The sequence below is a fragment of the Notolepis coatsorum genome (genome assembly GCF_963971535.1).
Source record: "Notolepis coatsorum genome assembly, chromosome: 16".
NCBI lineage: Eukaryota > Metazoa > Chordata > Actinopteri > Aulopiformes > Paralepididae > Notolepis > Notolepis coatsorum.
This window is the reverse complement of record NC_140180.1, coordinates 15,454,602-15,470,862: the sequence shown is the minus strand read 5'-3', so window position 1 is coordinate 15,470,862 and position 16,261 is coordinate 15,454,602. Positions and strand designations below refer to the sequence as shown.

General features: G+C 43.0%; 1 protein-coding gene across 3 annotated transcripts in view; it reads right to left on the bottom strand.

Annotated features, from left to right (window-relative positions):
- mapk9 (mitogen-activated protein kinase 9) overlaps positions 1-16,261 on the bottom strand; it is an 86,992-nt gene that overhangs the window by 19,875 nt on the left and 50,856 nt on the right. For all 3 annotated transcript variants that reach the window (XM_084332428.1, XM_084332429.1, XM_084332430.1), the window contains exons 5-6: positions 15,351-15,489; positions 7,822-7,987 (exon numbers count right to left, since the gene is read on the bottom strand). In XM_084332428.1, coding sequence (XP_084188554.1) covers positions 7,822-7,987; positions 15,351-15,489 — 305 coding nt within the window. The remainder of the gene's footprint in view (positions 1-7,821; positions 7,988-15,350; positions 15,490-16,261) is intronic.

The following is a 16,261-nucleotide window of genomic DNA, read 5'->3' as shown; positions in this document are numbered from 1 at the left end:
TGAGCCAGAGAGATTCCAAGGACGTGCAATAGCGGCCGCAAGGCGTTAGGCGGCAGTATTGGACGCTTGCGATCTCAGACCCATTCCCAATGATAACATCAGGCTGGATGGATGGATTATGAAGGGAAATATCGAATAAAAGAAATAACGATGAAAACACGACTTTTTTCAGGTTTGGCGACCAACGTTCGTTCGGCGAGTTAACCCGACTTATGTCGGGTCTGGCGTCCAATGTGTTAACACTTTCTGTGCCGTTCACGTAGTACTACGTTTCTGTGGCCCGACCGTTGCGTGCCGGAAATGTAGATCTACGTTTCCGTTTCGGTATTTATTTTATTCGCTATTGCCATTCATAATCCATCGAGGCAGCTTGTGCATGCTGTACTGAATGTGTCTGAGATCGCAGACGGTCAATACCGCCGCCTACCGCCTTGCGGCCGCTATTGCACTCCATTTGAAACGATTTATTTTCTCTACCTAGCTGCGACGTGGGGGCGGGTTCAAAACAAGCGCTTGTAGGGATGGCTTGGACAACTGACCCCGCCCGCCCGTTCATGTGCAATGCCGGATAACGTCGGAGACAGGATCGCTGTGGATATCTGGAATGGCGATCAGATAATTGGATTATTCTTTTTGCATTCTATCAGAGACAAGGTAAGGACTCTATATTACCGATCTTGCGTTGATCTGATATTTTTTCCCCCGCGATCGAAATGTGTCTGTGTTTTACGTGTGTGGGCCCTGTCCCGCTGGTCACATCACGGCACGAATGGGCGCCCGGCTGCAAGCCCCCTTTCATCCGTGCATGATGAAAGATAATACCGATAATCTAGCGTTGATTTCAGATTGATTGTTGATCCAAGCGAGGAATGGCAACGTGATAAGTGAATTCCAATAAAACGCTGTTTTCGCATCTTTTCATGGGATTACTCAGAATCACTCAAACTATACTCACATTCACCACGGTATAAAACGGAAATGTACGGATGTTGACTGGAAGAAACTCACTGACAATCGAAAACGTTATTAGATCCATAGCTATAATATTTAATATAGTTTTTAGCACTGCAAACACGCCATTCTCTCCATTGAATAGAATGCTGGCACTGAAGGCCCACAGTGCCCCCTGCTGCCTGGCAATCAAAGTGTTAAGATAGTGCTACTAAAACAATGCAAATGTACCCCCGTTTCTTTCCAATCATCGTTGGATATCACGTTAATTTCTCACTCATCACTCCGAGGGAGACACGTGAATGTGTGAGAGATAGAGAGACAGACAGAGAGACAGCAAACATGAGGCTCTCTCCAAGCTGCACGCTCCTCTCTCTCTTGGTTGCAGTGGCATTAAAACGGCATCTTGTTTTCTCAAAAGGAAAGATCCTTCTGTGCCACATATAGTAGTGCCGAAATCAAGACGAGGGGGGGGGGGGGTTATCCCACAGTATGGAGGTGAAACATTCTGCCGTAATGGGAACTCCGCCCACAATGGTATTCAGTCCCAGGTGACAAAAACATCATTCTTCTACCTTAGAAACACAGCTAAAGTACAACTATTTATAAACCAAAACCATTATCTGAAAAAAATATATATATATATATATATATATATATATAAATAAATAAAATAATCTAACCCTAACTAACCTTACTGTCATTCACCTGTCCTAATAAACTAACCTACACTGTAGCACTCAACACTTTGATGAACATTGTTACTCAGCTGATAAGAGTTGTGCCCTTCCTGATGACTTGTCGTACAGAACTTGTTTAAGTCACTTTGGATAAAAGCGTCAGCTAAATGACTAAATGTAACTGTAAATGTAAACCAAACGGATGCTGAAAAACTGATCCATGCCTTTATCTCAAGCCGACTTGACTACTGCAATGCACTCCTTACTGGCCTCCCGGGGGGATAAAAACACAGAATGACTCCAACTCATTCAAAACTCTGCAGCAAGGCTACTAACTAGAACCAAGAGGAGAGACCACATCAGCCCAGTGTTAGCTACTTTGCACTGGCTTCCGGTAACATTTAGAATCGATTTCAAGGTCCTCTTCCTTATATACAAAGCACTAAATGGAACAGGACTAAGCTACATTGCCAATTCTCGTGTCAACTATGGCCCCCTAGAACATTACGATCATCTACTACTGGTTTATTGAAGGTCCCCAACCACAGCCAAAAGAAAATCGTGGATGCAGCCTTTGCTAATTATGCACCAAAGCTATGGAACACCATGCCTATGGACCTTAGGGAGGCTAGTGTCACTAAATATTTTCAAAGTAAGCTAAAAAGTACATTTTCACCATAGACTTTTAACACATTAATTGCCAATAACGAGTATATGAAAATATACTCCGGGATATGAAAATAAATCCTGATTTCATCTGTGAGTTGTAAACTGTATGGAAACGTGACGTTAGCTCATGCTACTGGAAAACGGACGCCTCGTCATTAAATGAAGTTAAAAATGATGACGCCCCTTCTATTTTACCACGGATCTCGCGGTTGTCTGTTCCCCAACCGCGGGTGACTTGACACACCGCGGGATTGCGGTGATGCTGTTATCGCGACAGCCCTACTATACAGTCTAAAAACATACTTATATTCTCGACAGTACTAACACGACAATGTATGAATGGAAAAATATAACGTTCCCACATCCGGATCGATAGATACCCGATGTTGAATGGGCCATAGTAATGTCGATATAGCTATAATATATAAAGTTATAGCCCTGCAAAGAAGGTGAGCCACTCCATAGGGTTACAGCACTGGCAGAGAGTGGTAAAGATGGGCATACTGCATGGCACCCAATGTGTTAATACACCTTCTGCTTGGACTCATTGCATCCAGTCTGCGGTGGTTGTGAGAGTTTCACATTTGGATTTGTCAATTTCAGAATTTCAGACATAGAACTTTTAGCTCTGAAAACTTTTGAACTATTCCCGTGTTTCAGAAATAGATGCAAATTGATTACCATAGATTAATTAACTACAGTCAGGTCCATAAATATTTGGACATCAACACAATTGAAAAGAAACAATGTGGCACATCTAGACATTGTCTCATTTCAAGTCCATTGTGGTGGTGCACAGAGCCAAAATGATGAACATTCTGTTGATGTCCAAATATTTATGGTCCTGAATGTATATTCAATTTAAACAATGATAGTGAAATGTGAAATGTATTTATTGAAAGCATAAACCCCTTGGATGATCTCATTTTCGAGGGGGTCCTGGCCTCAGGCCTAATCACTTCACATTAGCAAATGAAAGTTGGTAAACACACCGAATAATCAAGAAGAAGCAACATTCCGTAGGAAGGATACAGTCTTTTCCGGGAAAGAGGATTTTGTGAGAGATCATTTCAGCCATGATGCAACCAACAGACCACAGGTCCACTGCAGCAGCACCAATCAATAATCAATAATCATAATCAATGCATAATATGATCAGTCATCCAGTTCAATGACAACTATCTGCATAAGCACAATCGATAAAGAGATAAATCGCGAGGGCCTGTCGTTTCTTGACGTACTAGCTGAAGCTACTTAAGGTGCTCCCATGGTCGAGCGGACTGTACGCGGACTGGACTCTGCGGAGGTCCGCTGGACTCTTAGAACTTTCGTAGTTGAGCGTACCTCAGCGGACCTCAGCGGACCAATTTCCTACATGTCTCACAGTTTACACTATTTTTCCCGACGCTGTTCAACTTCTGTCATGTCGTCGTCATCCGATGTCAATAAAGAGTATCTTATCTCCGTTTCCAATATTTCGATAATAAAACGGGCAGTTTTACACACTTGAATAACAGGTATATAGGCAGCGAGGTGCAATGTACCGTATAGGCTTGCTCAATGAGGTGGACAGCGCGTGGTGCTGAAATGGAAAACACGCATTGCATGAAATAAAAACACCCGTTTTATTTCGAAATATTGGAAACGGAGATAACATAGACTCCATCTCCGTTTCCAATATTTCGATAATAAAACTGGCAGTTTTACACACTTAATTTAGAAAAGCCATTCTCTTTTGCGAGTGAAAAAGCGAGTAAAATGCAGATCGGCGTCACATTAAATGCAGGTCGATGTCAACGCCGATCAGCGTTTTGTGTGACACCAGCGGCGCGGACGTCCGCACATTAGAAAATTGGACCTTCGCACTTGGAGTCCGCTTCGAGTCCGCTTTGGGTCCGCGCGAGTCCGCTCCGTGTACGGTCCGCTCGACTATGGGAGCACCTTAACTGGCCACAGCTTCGACAGGCCCTGGTTAACTCTCAGTTTGCAGGGAATTGAACTGAAACCAAGTACATTAGGAGGTTAGTAAGGTAATGATTATAATAATTGGATTATTAAAAGGGTAATAGTTGGACTCAAAAGATCACCTTGAAGACGTACATCTTAATTAGTATGCCTGGAAGGGCTGATCAATACATCACATTTATATTGATGTTGGATATGAAAGAGAGCAATATCTAGATGGTGAAGACAGCTACTGTATATGGGCTTAAAGATGCTATGCGTGTTAAATCATTTGGAATGAGGACCATGTAGACTCAACCACATACAAAAATAATATACATTTATTTTTACCACATATATATATATATATATATATATATATATATACACATACACACACATCTGTCTGTACCTACCTGCATATAATCCTTTTTACATATCTGTAGATACTATATATCTGTACACCTATACCTACTCTTACTAGTTACGCTGCTGGCCAGTATGACTTAGTACCATAGTGTCGTTATACCTGTATCACAGTACATATTAATATTACAACTCTGTACACATCTAATTAACACTATACTCAGTAGTACTCATTGTATTGTATTATTGTATATTAACCGAAATTGAAAGAGTATATGAAACAAAATTCTTAGGTGTGATTATAGATCACAAACTCTTATACAATATATCAAAGGTAAATTAGCCAAATCTGTTGGCATTCTGTACAAAACAAGGGAGCTGTTAAACCAGAAATGTTTGCATATATTGTATTTTTCACTTGTGGTGCCATACATGTCATATTGTGTTGAGGTCTGGGGGAATGTTTATAAAACAAATATAGATCCTATTATTAAACTACAGAAAAGAGCTATTAGAATAATAAATAAAGCTAGTTATCTTGAATCGACAAATCCATTATTCATAAAGTCCTGCACATACAAATTTGTAGATATGGTTTACATAAAAACCTTGGAGATCATTTTTCGTGCTAAGAGTAAGAACCTACCAGCTTGTATTCAATGTCTCTTTCAACCAAGAGAAGGAAAGTATAATTTAAGAGGGAAAAAAGGAGGATATGGAGAGGGCTTCAGCGTTCTTGTTTTGTTTCGGTAGGTGCTCTTTGGATAAAATCCGGGGTAGGATTCGTTATAGAAGAAAAGTTGAGATCCAAGGCAGCTCTACAATTTTAAAATGCCTTTATTAATTGGCTTACATTATTTAGAAACTTTTAAAATACCGACATGTTTCGGCCTACACATGGCCTTCTTCAGGGTGTTGTAACTGTGACAAAACAAAACTGTAACTAAATAAAGAAAAAAGGGAAAAAACAGAACTCTGGGAGAGACCAATTACAATGGGGGACAGCTGGTGTTAAATGGATGAAGGCACAGCATATTCTTAACTTGATATAGTTAGAATACAATCTACTTATAAGCTATGTCTACGTTGAAGGAATATACAATAATACTAAATATAAATAAGAAATTAGTATATTATATATGTACACACACTCAAAATATTGTAACAACATAAGGAAATTAGTCAAATCAAACATAGAATAGATCAATAATAATATCAAATTGATCAATTTCAGGATCAATTGATTCAAAAGAGAGCGACTTCGAAAGAGTGCCTAAACTTAACCAGTTGGAAACAAGGCGGACAGTAATAAAATTAGCAATCAATCAATCAATAATAATCCAAGCTCACTTAAAACAGTGCACCTCCCAGCTGCTTCTATAGATAGGTTTAAAAAAATAAAAATATCCCCTCTTATAGGGAAAAGAACCCCCCCCCCCCCCCCCTACATAGGGCAAAGAAAACTTTTTTTTATTTGTTTTACCTACTTTCTATAGAAGCATCTAAGAATGAAGTTCTATAGAAAGTAGGTTCAAAACAACATGTGTTAGTTTGTTGAATGTCTAGTTGAAAGACAGTTGGATGTGTTAGTTTGTTGGATGTCTTAGTTGAGAGACAGTGAGAACAGTTGGATGCACTTCCGAGCTGCTTCCACATGGAGGCAACTTCTCTTTTTTTTTTTGGGAACTACTTTTTCTGCGGATGGTTTTTTCAATAAATCTTCAATTAATGTGTAATTGTAATTGTATAGCAATAAGGTTGGATCAGGGGTGCAGTCGTAATATGGGCGAAGGCCAAACGCCCGCGCAAGCGCGCTCCCGCGCAAGCGTGCTCCCGCGCGCATACATGTTCCCTCTGTTGCGCACAAAACAGATGATACACCTTGTCTCATCCTTCCAGTGAAGTCGGGAGATCAAGCAACCCCCCACCACACCTACAGGGCTTGTATTTGGTTGTCGGTATCCTATGATTATGCAAAGTCTAGGTGATAAGTGGCGCGACGAGTCATTTTATCACCTAGACTTTGCATAATAATAGGATGCGCGCACTGCGGCCTCAGTGACGAAGGCCAAGCGCCGTTTGACCGCGTTTGCCCAGCACTGCACCCCTGGGTTGGATGAATGCGCCAGTTGTATAAAAGCCATTACACCACGTGCAGTCGTGGGTTGTGAGAATTAGACCATGCCTAGGGGGGTCTAACGACCACCCCTAGGCATGGTCTAATTCTCACAACCCACTCCTGCGTGTGATGTAATGCTTTATTTCCCCCCTATAGCCAAAGAAAACTTTTTTTTGTTGTTTTACCTACTTTCTATAGAAGCATCTAAGAATGAAGTTTTATAGAAAGTAGGTTACAAAAAAAAAGTTGGATGTGTTAGTTTGTTGGATGTCTTAGTTGAAAGACAGTTGGATGTGTTAGTTTGTTGGATGTCTTAGTTGAAAGACAGTTGGATGTGTTTGTTTGTTGGATGTCTTAGTTGAGAGACAGTTGGATGTGTTAGTTTGTTGGATGTCTTACTGAGAACAGTTGGATGCACTTCCGAGCTGCTTCCACATGGAGGCAACTTCTCTTTTTTCTTTTTTGGGAACTACTTTTTCGGCGGATGGTTGTCAATAAATCTTCAATTAATGTGTGTTTATTGTATAGCAATAAGGTTGGATGAATGCGCCAGTTGTATAAAAGCCATTACACCACATGCAGTCGTGGGTTATGAGAATTAGACAATGCCTAGGCATGGTCTAATTCTCATAACCCACTCATGCGCGTGATGTAATGCTTTATTCATGCATGCGGTTGAGTCTTCATTCCAGATGATTACATATTACACATAGCACCGTTAATTATTATTATACTTTTTTTCTTTTTACTAAAATTTTACAAAGTAAGTGAGATTGAGATGAATCTAGTTAACAGGCTTCATTCACCCCCATCACTGTGAAACCAAATAGGAGACAGGGGAATGCTACAGGATTACACTTAAATAGCATGGAAACATCTTTCATTATACACCGCCAAGAGATTTAATCTACATGAAAAGGAGTACGTTCTAAACTTCCAACTAGACCTTAAATAAAATCACATTGGCAAAGTGACGGTGTATATCAGAAAAGTTCAATATGTGCTCAAAATGATTCCAATAATGATGTTTTGTCCACACAGCCCGTTATGTTGCATCCCCTGAGGCCTGGTGGTCCTCTCTCTCTCTCTTACCGTTCTCCTTGTACTTCATCCCCAGGATGACCTCCGGGGCTCGGTAGTAGCGCGTCACCACGTAGGGGGTCATCATGAAGTTGGTGCAGGCGGTCCTGGCCAGGCCGAAGTCCAGGATCTTCAGAGTGCAGTCCGACTTCACCACGATGTTACTGGGCTTCAGGTCCTGCGCAGGCAGAGAGGGGACATGGTTTCATTATTATTATTATCATTATTATTATTCATTATTATTATTATTATTATTATTATTATTATTATTATTATTATTATTATTATTATTATTATTATTATTATTATTATTATTATTATTATTATTTCATTTTTTATATATTTTAGCCCCATTGGGTCTATAGTAAGGGGATGTATATAATAAAAGATACTTGTGCCCTAATGATAAGGATTAGTGCGCAATGAAGAAACCCAATCCCCTTGCCAAATATCTATGCTACTCATAGTGGTCAAATAAAAACCTCATGTGTGTATATACTGTGTGTGTGTGTGTGTGTGTGTGTGTGTGTGTGTGTGTGTGTGTGTGTGTGTGTGTGTGTGTGTGTGTGTGTGTGTGTGTATGTGTGTGTGTGTGTGTGTGTGTGTGTGGGGGGGGGGGTTACATAAATCCATTATAGCCCTTTTTATTTGCCAAGTGTATTTAACTATATCATGCTATGTGTCCTCTGCATTTTGCCCGTCGTAACTATTTAGGAGAAGTGGGCAGAGTCAGGATCTGACTCCAGGTCCAATACCAGTCAGAACCAGCACCCGGGGTCGGACTCCAGGTCCAATACCAGTCAGAACCAGCACCCCGGGGTCGGACTCCAGGTCCAATACCAGTCAGAACCAGCACCCGGGGTCGGACTCCAGGTCCAATACCAGTCAGAACCAGCACCCCGGGGTCGGACTCCAGGTCCAATACCAGTCAGAACCAGCACCCGGGGTCGGACTCCAGGTCCAATACCAGTCAGAACCAGCAACCGGGGTCGGACTCCAGGTCCAATACCAGTGCTCGTAGGGCTGCTCGATTATGGCAAATATCATAATCATGATTATTTTTATTGATATTGAAACCACGATTTGAAATCATCATATGACGACGACGACGGAATTAGTTTTACTTTTCTTCTTCTCGACCGAAAAGGCTGCCGTTCTGTCGTCTTCTACAAGTTACCAGAGAGAGAGGTTTCAAATTAACTGGGGAAAACGCACCGTGGCTTCCTCCTCCCTCTCAACACGAGACAAAATAACGGTTCCATCACGACCATCTTGTTTTCATGATGGTGGGAGGGGCCTACTCTAAGTGTGATTGAGGGCCCAGCCGCCCCCCTGTGTGCAGTGCACAGTAGATAAACACTCCCCCTGGTCTTAAGAGGTATCTTTCTCTGGAACATTTAACTGGGTCCCAGTAATAATAATAATAACAACGGATGAATTTACTTCCACGAGTCCATGCAGATTGAATAAATTGAACGTCGTAAACAAACAAGCCTCTGTAGACTAAATATAGGGTGTTTTTAAGGTGACATGAAAATTATGTTTTTAAGTGATCAATCTTTTATTTTAATTTTTTTATTTCACAAGTCTACAGTTCAGCGTGGGCAACACGAGGCAGGCGCTGTTCAGCATTCATTCCGTTTCCATATACACATACATTCAGAAAAACGTGAGATGCTTGTTCCCCCCCCCCCCCCCCGACTCCTCAGCTGTAGTAGATTTGTAAACATAGTATACACAACGTATATTCTATATCTATACAACTATGCATTTTTTATTATATATTAGTGTTACGTGCGGGGGGGGGGGGTTGTCTGTACCCTGATCAGGTGGTCCCAGTGTGTGATGTGTTATGTCTAGTTGTAGTTCCCTGTTGTGGTCTTGTAGTCCTTATCGTTTTCCTCCCAGGTGTATCCATTTGTAATCAACCCAGCTGTGTCTCGTCTCGTCATCCCCTCGTGTATAACTGTCCCGTTCTTCCCCGTGTGAGCTGCTGATCCCGTTTGTACCATCCTGTGCTTTGTTTGTTCATTATTTTATGTTACCCTTTCATTACAAAACCATGGTAATTATTATAAATTAAATATCTTTTGTTTGGTTACTTTGGCTACCGTCTCCTCATTATGTTACATTGACAAAGACAACGAGCACTCCTTCAGTCAATGGTAACGTAATAATTTGATTAGATTTGGATTATTAGATTATATATTGTAACTATGTTTATTGTAGGGCAAATATAACAGAGGGCATACATACCCCCATCACGCACCTTGTTGCCCATATATGTCCAGAGTTAACTATATTGTTTACACTGCCTTTTTATAAAATGTTTGGTGCTATAATTCTATGACCTGTACCATGTCTTCTACTACCTGTACCCCCCCCCCCCCCCCCCCCCCCCATGCTGCCTGAATTTCCCCAAGGGGATCAATAAAGGAATATCTTATCTCATGCAATACAGGGTATATGTTAGCAGCAGTGTGTGCGTGTAATAAGTGTACTTGTGTGGTGTGTAAGTCACTTAAGGTGCTTTTTGTGTGTATGGTCATGTGATAATTCTGTTCAATCTAATGCTCAGGGGTTAGAGAGTCCAATGGAAGTGTTTTAATCCTTCAATCAAAACCTAGCTCTCAAGTCACAGGCATTAGAAAAGTAATTCAGAATTAACACGCTGGGCAAGGGGGGAGGGACATTGATCTCAAACGATTCGGAAACTTTCACAGCAACCGACACCCAGAAATAGTTTGCTATTCCGTGCCCAACTCTCGTGCATACAATCCTCACCGGGCACTACTTCACAAAGTCTGCACGACCCTGACTCACCAGGGCTCTTGTAGAGAAGCGTGCTACTTGATCGCCACACGCTCTGCAACACTCACAAAACAACCCCAGCTTATCGCCCTATTCCAGTACACCTCCCGTCTCGTGGTCCACTGGGACAGTGCGCTACTGGACTCTCACTTCGCTTCCCCCTCGACAGCTGCTGCAACAGCACTGCACCACACCACCGTTCTGCCCACACATGCATGTACTGTAGGGCTGACCTTCAAAAAAAATGTATTCAAAGCTTCGGGGCAGAGATTCGATTTTAATTCGAAGCTTCGAGATAAAAAGAAAAATTATAATTAAATTGTATTAAAAAAATATAAATATTATGTTGTGGGACTTGTACAGCACTTTGTTCAACTTTGTCAGTGCTGTAACGTTTAAACCTTTTTAAATCTTAGACAAACGAAACACTTTGCTTTCATGAAATATTGTAAGCAGTCATTTGAGGCTTTATAAAAGCAGCACAATGAACACATCTGTCAGTGCCGAGTCCGACCTCATCTTAAATAACAAACAGCATTGCTTGTTGTAGTTAACAAAGAGAGGCAGTTGATTTTGCAAAAAAAAATTAAATACATTTTTAATTTTTTTTTTTATATATTCAAACTTTATTTTCATATTCGAATCCCATGCCCATCGAACGAAGCTTCGAAGTATTTAAGACAGCCCTAATGTACTGTACATAGTACCAAGAGTGTGGGTTTGGTTTCAACATGGAGGGGGGGGGGGGGGGGGGGGTCTGGGGGTCCGCCCCCAGGGAATTTTGAGGGTCAAACATTTCCTACATTCTGGTGTACTTTTCTGCACCGATTTGTGCCTTTTCTGCATCAATTTATGGAAATGTCTTTATTTATGTAAAGGAAAAGACAACATTCAGGTACCCACTGACACAGATATAATGGAATATAATGCGGTAAGGCTCTCAGGCATCTGTATTGCTTTCAAATATTTATTCTAGTTACAGGTAAGAAGAATATATAAATGTTTTGACCGCCTTATTTTTTTTTACCTCTTTTGGGGAGGAGGCTGTCTTTCATATTAGCTATATTGTTTGAGGGGGACACATTTACCTCCTCATTAAGGGGGGGGGCATGTCCCCTGCAACCCCCCCCCCCCACTAACCCTACGCCTATGCATAGTATTAAATGTAGAGCCTGGCCGATATATCAGTCGGCCGACATCGGCCTATCACTGATAGCTTTGCTGAAGTAAATTACGGGCTTTAACGGGGCTCATTTAAGCCAGTGCTAAGATAGTGATATTATACGACACTAGAGATAGATCCTGAGGAATCCATAGATACCAGCCATGTCATGCTAGCTCACCCGCAATGTCAAGCTACATGTTTAATAGGGGGGGGGGGGGGGGGGGGGGGGGGGGCGTGGCCATCCTCTTTTCAGCCTCAAGTTATGCTAGCGCCATGCAAATTTAGGCCAATACCCTGCAGTACAAATACTATATTTTCACCTTTGTTACAAGTAATATATATATGTATACTACGATAAACAACTGTAATATCCTGTATCCAGTATATATCTTTGTCACGACTCCTCGTTACTCCACCAAAATGAGGGATCCTTGCCAAAAATGTCCCATATATAGATATCGGAATTCCAGATATTGGTATCGGTCCCAGAAGAAATCCAATACTCGTCAAGCTCTAATTGAGTTACATGAAGTGTCGTGTACAGTATCGGCTCTCTCTGTTGCACTATGCTGTAGTAGTGTAAGGTCCTACTGTCCTTGGGAACACGCGTGTCGGTATGTAATGTGAAAAGTGGCGACTAATGATTCCCTGTCCAAGTGTTCCTGTCAGCCTCTCGGTCCCTTTCACCAGACCTTCAACTCCCCCTCTCCCCTCCCTCCTCCCTCCTCCTTCTCTGCTTTCCTCTCCACCTCTACTCTCCTCTCTTCTACTGTCCTTCTTCTCGCCTCTCTCCTTTCCCCTACCCTCGTCTTCCCTCTTCTCCTGTGTTCTCACCCTGCGGTCTCACCCTGCGCTCTCGCCCTGTGTTCTCACCCTGTGCTCTCGCCCTGTGCTCTCACTCCTGTGCTCTCACTCCTGTGGTCTCACTCCTGTGGTCTCACCCTGTGGTCTCACCCTGTGGTCTCACTCCTGTGGTCTCACTCCTGTGGAGGGATGGGTATCGTTAGGATTTTATCGATACTACTACTCTTATCGATACTGCTTAACACTTTGACTGCCCAAGCTTAATTCCTTTTTACCCCCTTGAATGCCCAAGGCCACGTCAATGTTAACGTTAATATCGCCTAATCTATGTTTTAAATTATGGCTATGTGTCTAATTTGCCCGTCGCTTATCAACGACCTATTTCCAGTCAACATTGTCGAAGCAGATTGTTTTTTTATCGGTTCATTTCCGTTTCATAGCATTTAGAAAACCCCTCGTTTTCACGGAGAAAAAAGAGGTTTCCATGATAATCGCCTTTTACTGGAATATTCTAGAACGTTGTCTTGTTCGGCCTATTTATGAATCGTTTTCAAATAAACGCTAGATTATCGATAGTATATGTGTACGCATGCACGCTCGTGGCACGCGCTGAAAATCGCTTCTCCTATTTTCTGACGGCGCGCAGAGTCAAACAGCCATATCACATAATCACATAAAAGCTTATATATCCGTGAAAACGAGTCTGATTATCCTTAGACTTGTAACATAGATTCCTTACCTGAGATCAGATGGTATCCAAATGGATTATTCCAATTCCTGATCGCCATTCGAAAAAATCGATCTTTTTATTGATTCACCGTGTATACTGTAAAACACATATTCCCCGCGGCTCCGAGAGTCCAGCATGAAGCTGGTAGATGCCGGCTGCATGAGTGAGAAGTAAAATGTGGAGTGCAGGTTTTTTTTTCTCATTCATTTTCATTGAGTTCAATCCAAAAGGGTGAATTGCCACCTGGGAGACGATAGGGGGCGCTTTTTTCACATCTGAGCGCCTGAGGTAGATGAATTTCCAACGGTAGACTTGGTTGATGAAATATGATTTCAGATCGCTAAAAAAATAAAAAAGAGAAAATACGAGAATTCTCGTGAGTGGGCATTCAACCCGCGGGGGGTAAACCCGAGAAATCTCGGGCGTGGCATGCAAAGTGTTAACGGTTCGGTACTTTATCGATACTCTTATCGGTTCTTTTTTATTATTTTGCAAGAAATAAAACAATTAATTAAGAACAGAATCGACATTGCTTTGTTATTTATAACTTTATAAATAAATATTATAAATAAATATAATGAATAAATATGATTTCTTCAGCAACAGTAACCCTGTGACACTTGTTCACCCTATCCTCTGTCATCCTTCCTCTAGCTGCTAGGGTGAAGGGACTTTGGGCTTGGCTGGGACCGGTGGTGGTAGAGGGAGGAGGGGTGGGCTGGGACATGGTGGCTGCAGCCTCAGCCTGACGATCTATAAAAAGTTGTCATCTTTCAAATATATTTGTAGCTAAACAATTAGCTAAGCAATTATATTTGATTTATTAGCCTATTCGTAATAATTCGTTATTAGCCTAGCTAACTCCGTATCTCGGCTTACCTGCAGTGGACGTGGATGGAGATGGAACACTGCGAGCAAAGCAGTCGAAAACGGCACATTTCTGCAGACTAATGTTATGTTTTGACAACAAATGTTTTGACACATTGCCACCCATACTTGCTCGACTTTCGTAAAGTGTACCCAGACTTTAGAGTGTTTCGTTTTCTTCGCCATGATGAGCGCACGCACAGCCGTCTGTGTGCAGCGCGCTTCAGCACGGAGCCAAGTACCCGTATGTGCATTTGTGTGAGCGACTCGAGCTGCGATTGTGTGTAACTCAGTCCCGCTTCTCATGCAGACATAGCGAGACAGAGAGAGAGGAGAGATAGTTTGCAACGTTTAAATTCCTCGAAAAAAAAAAAAAAAAAAAAAAGAAACTCCATAATTTCTCGAGTATCGATAGCGGTACCGATAACATCAGAGCTTATCAATGCTCCCGTTTCTTTCTAATTTAGTACCGGTTCCCATTTAGAAGTGGGTTTCGGGGGGGCATCCCTACTCCTGTGTTCTCCTCACCCTGTGTATGATGCCTTCAGGGGGGCATCCCTACTCCTGTGTTCTTCTCACCCTGTGTATGCTGGTTTCGGGGGGGCATCCCTACTCCTGTGTTCTTCTCACCCGGTGTATGATGTTTCAGGGGGGCATCCCTACTCCTGTGTTCTCCTCACCCTGTGTATGATGGGGGGGCATCCCTGCTCCTGTGTTCTCCTCACCCTGTGTATGATGGGGGGCATCCCTGCTCCTGTGTTCTCCTCACCCTGTGTATGATGGGGGGGCATCCCTGCTCCTGTGTTCTCCTCACCCTGTGTATGATGGGGGGGCATCCCTGCTCCTGTGTTCTCCTCACCCTGTGTATGATGGGGGGGCGTGTTCTCCTCACCCTGTGTATGATGGGGGGGCGTGTTCTCCTCACCCTGTGTATGATGGGGGGGCGTGTTCTCCTCACCCTGTGTATGATGGGGGGGCGTGTTCTCCTCACCCTGTGTATGATGGGGGGGGGGCGTGTTCTCCTCACCCTGTGTATGATGGGGGGGCGTGTTCTCCTCACCCTGTGTATGATGGGGGGGGGCGTGTTCTCCTCACCCTGTGTATGATGCCCTCCTGTGTTCTCCTCACCCTGTGTTCTCCTCACCCTGTGTATGATGCCCTCACCCTGTGTATGATGCCGGCAGAGTGCAGGTGTCTGATCCCACAGAGCATCTGGTAGAGAAGGTAGGACATCCTCTCATGATCCAGGTCCATGTGGATCACCTGACACAGGCTGGCATCCATCAGCTCCATCACCAGGTACCTGGAGGGGGGGGGGAGAGAAGGGGGGAGAGAGAGAGAGGGAGAGGGAGAGAGGGAGAGGAGGTGAGGGGGAGAGAGAGGGAGAGGGAGAGAGAGAGAGAGGAGGGGAGGGGGGAGAGAGGAGGGGAGGGGGGAGAGAGAGAGAGAGGAAGAGGGAGAGAGAGAGGGAGAGGAGGTGAGGAGGAGAGAGAGGGAGAGGGAGAGGGGGGAGAGGGAGAGAGAGAGAGGGAGAGGGAGAGAGATAGAGAGGAGAGAGGGAGAGGAGGTGAGGGGGAGAGAGAGGGAGAGAGAAGAAGGGAGAGAGAGAGAGAGGAGGGGAGGGAGACAGATACAGAGAGAAAGAGGGATAAAGAGAAAGAGGAGAGAAGGAAGAGGGATAGAGAGAGGGAGAGATAGAGATGAGGGGGGGGGAAGAGAGATATATGAGGGGAGGGGAAGAGAGGAGAGATAGATGAGGGGAGACAGAGAGAGTGAGAGTGAGAGTGAGAGTGAGAGTGAGAGAGAGAGAGAGAATATGTCTCAATAATACCATCTGGTCCAGAACCACATTCATCCTTAAGTTCATTAATTGCACATTGGACGTCGACAGGAAGTATTTCTGGAAAGAAAAGCTCCTACAGGTGGGTGGAGCTATTAAAAGGCTGATCAAGTCAGAACTAATTCAGGGTCAATTGCTTACAGTACCTTTGACTTTGATTTCCCTCCAAGGGGCATGTTTATCAATAAAAAAAACTGTCCCAGTTTATAGTATGAAATTATCTAAATGAATATTA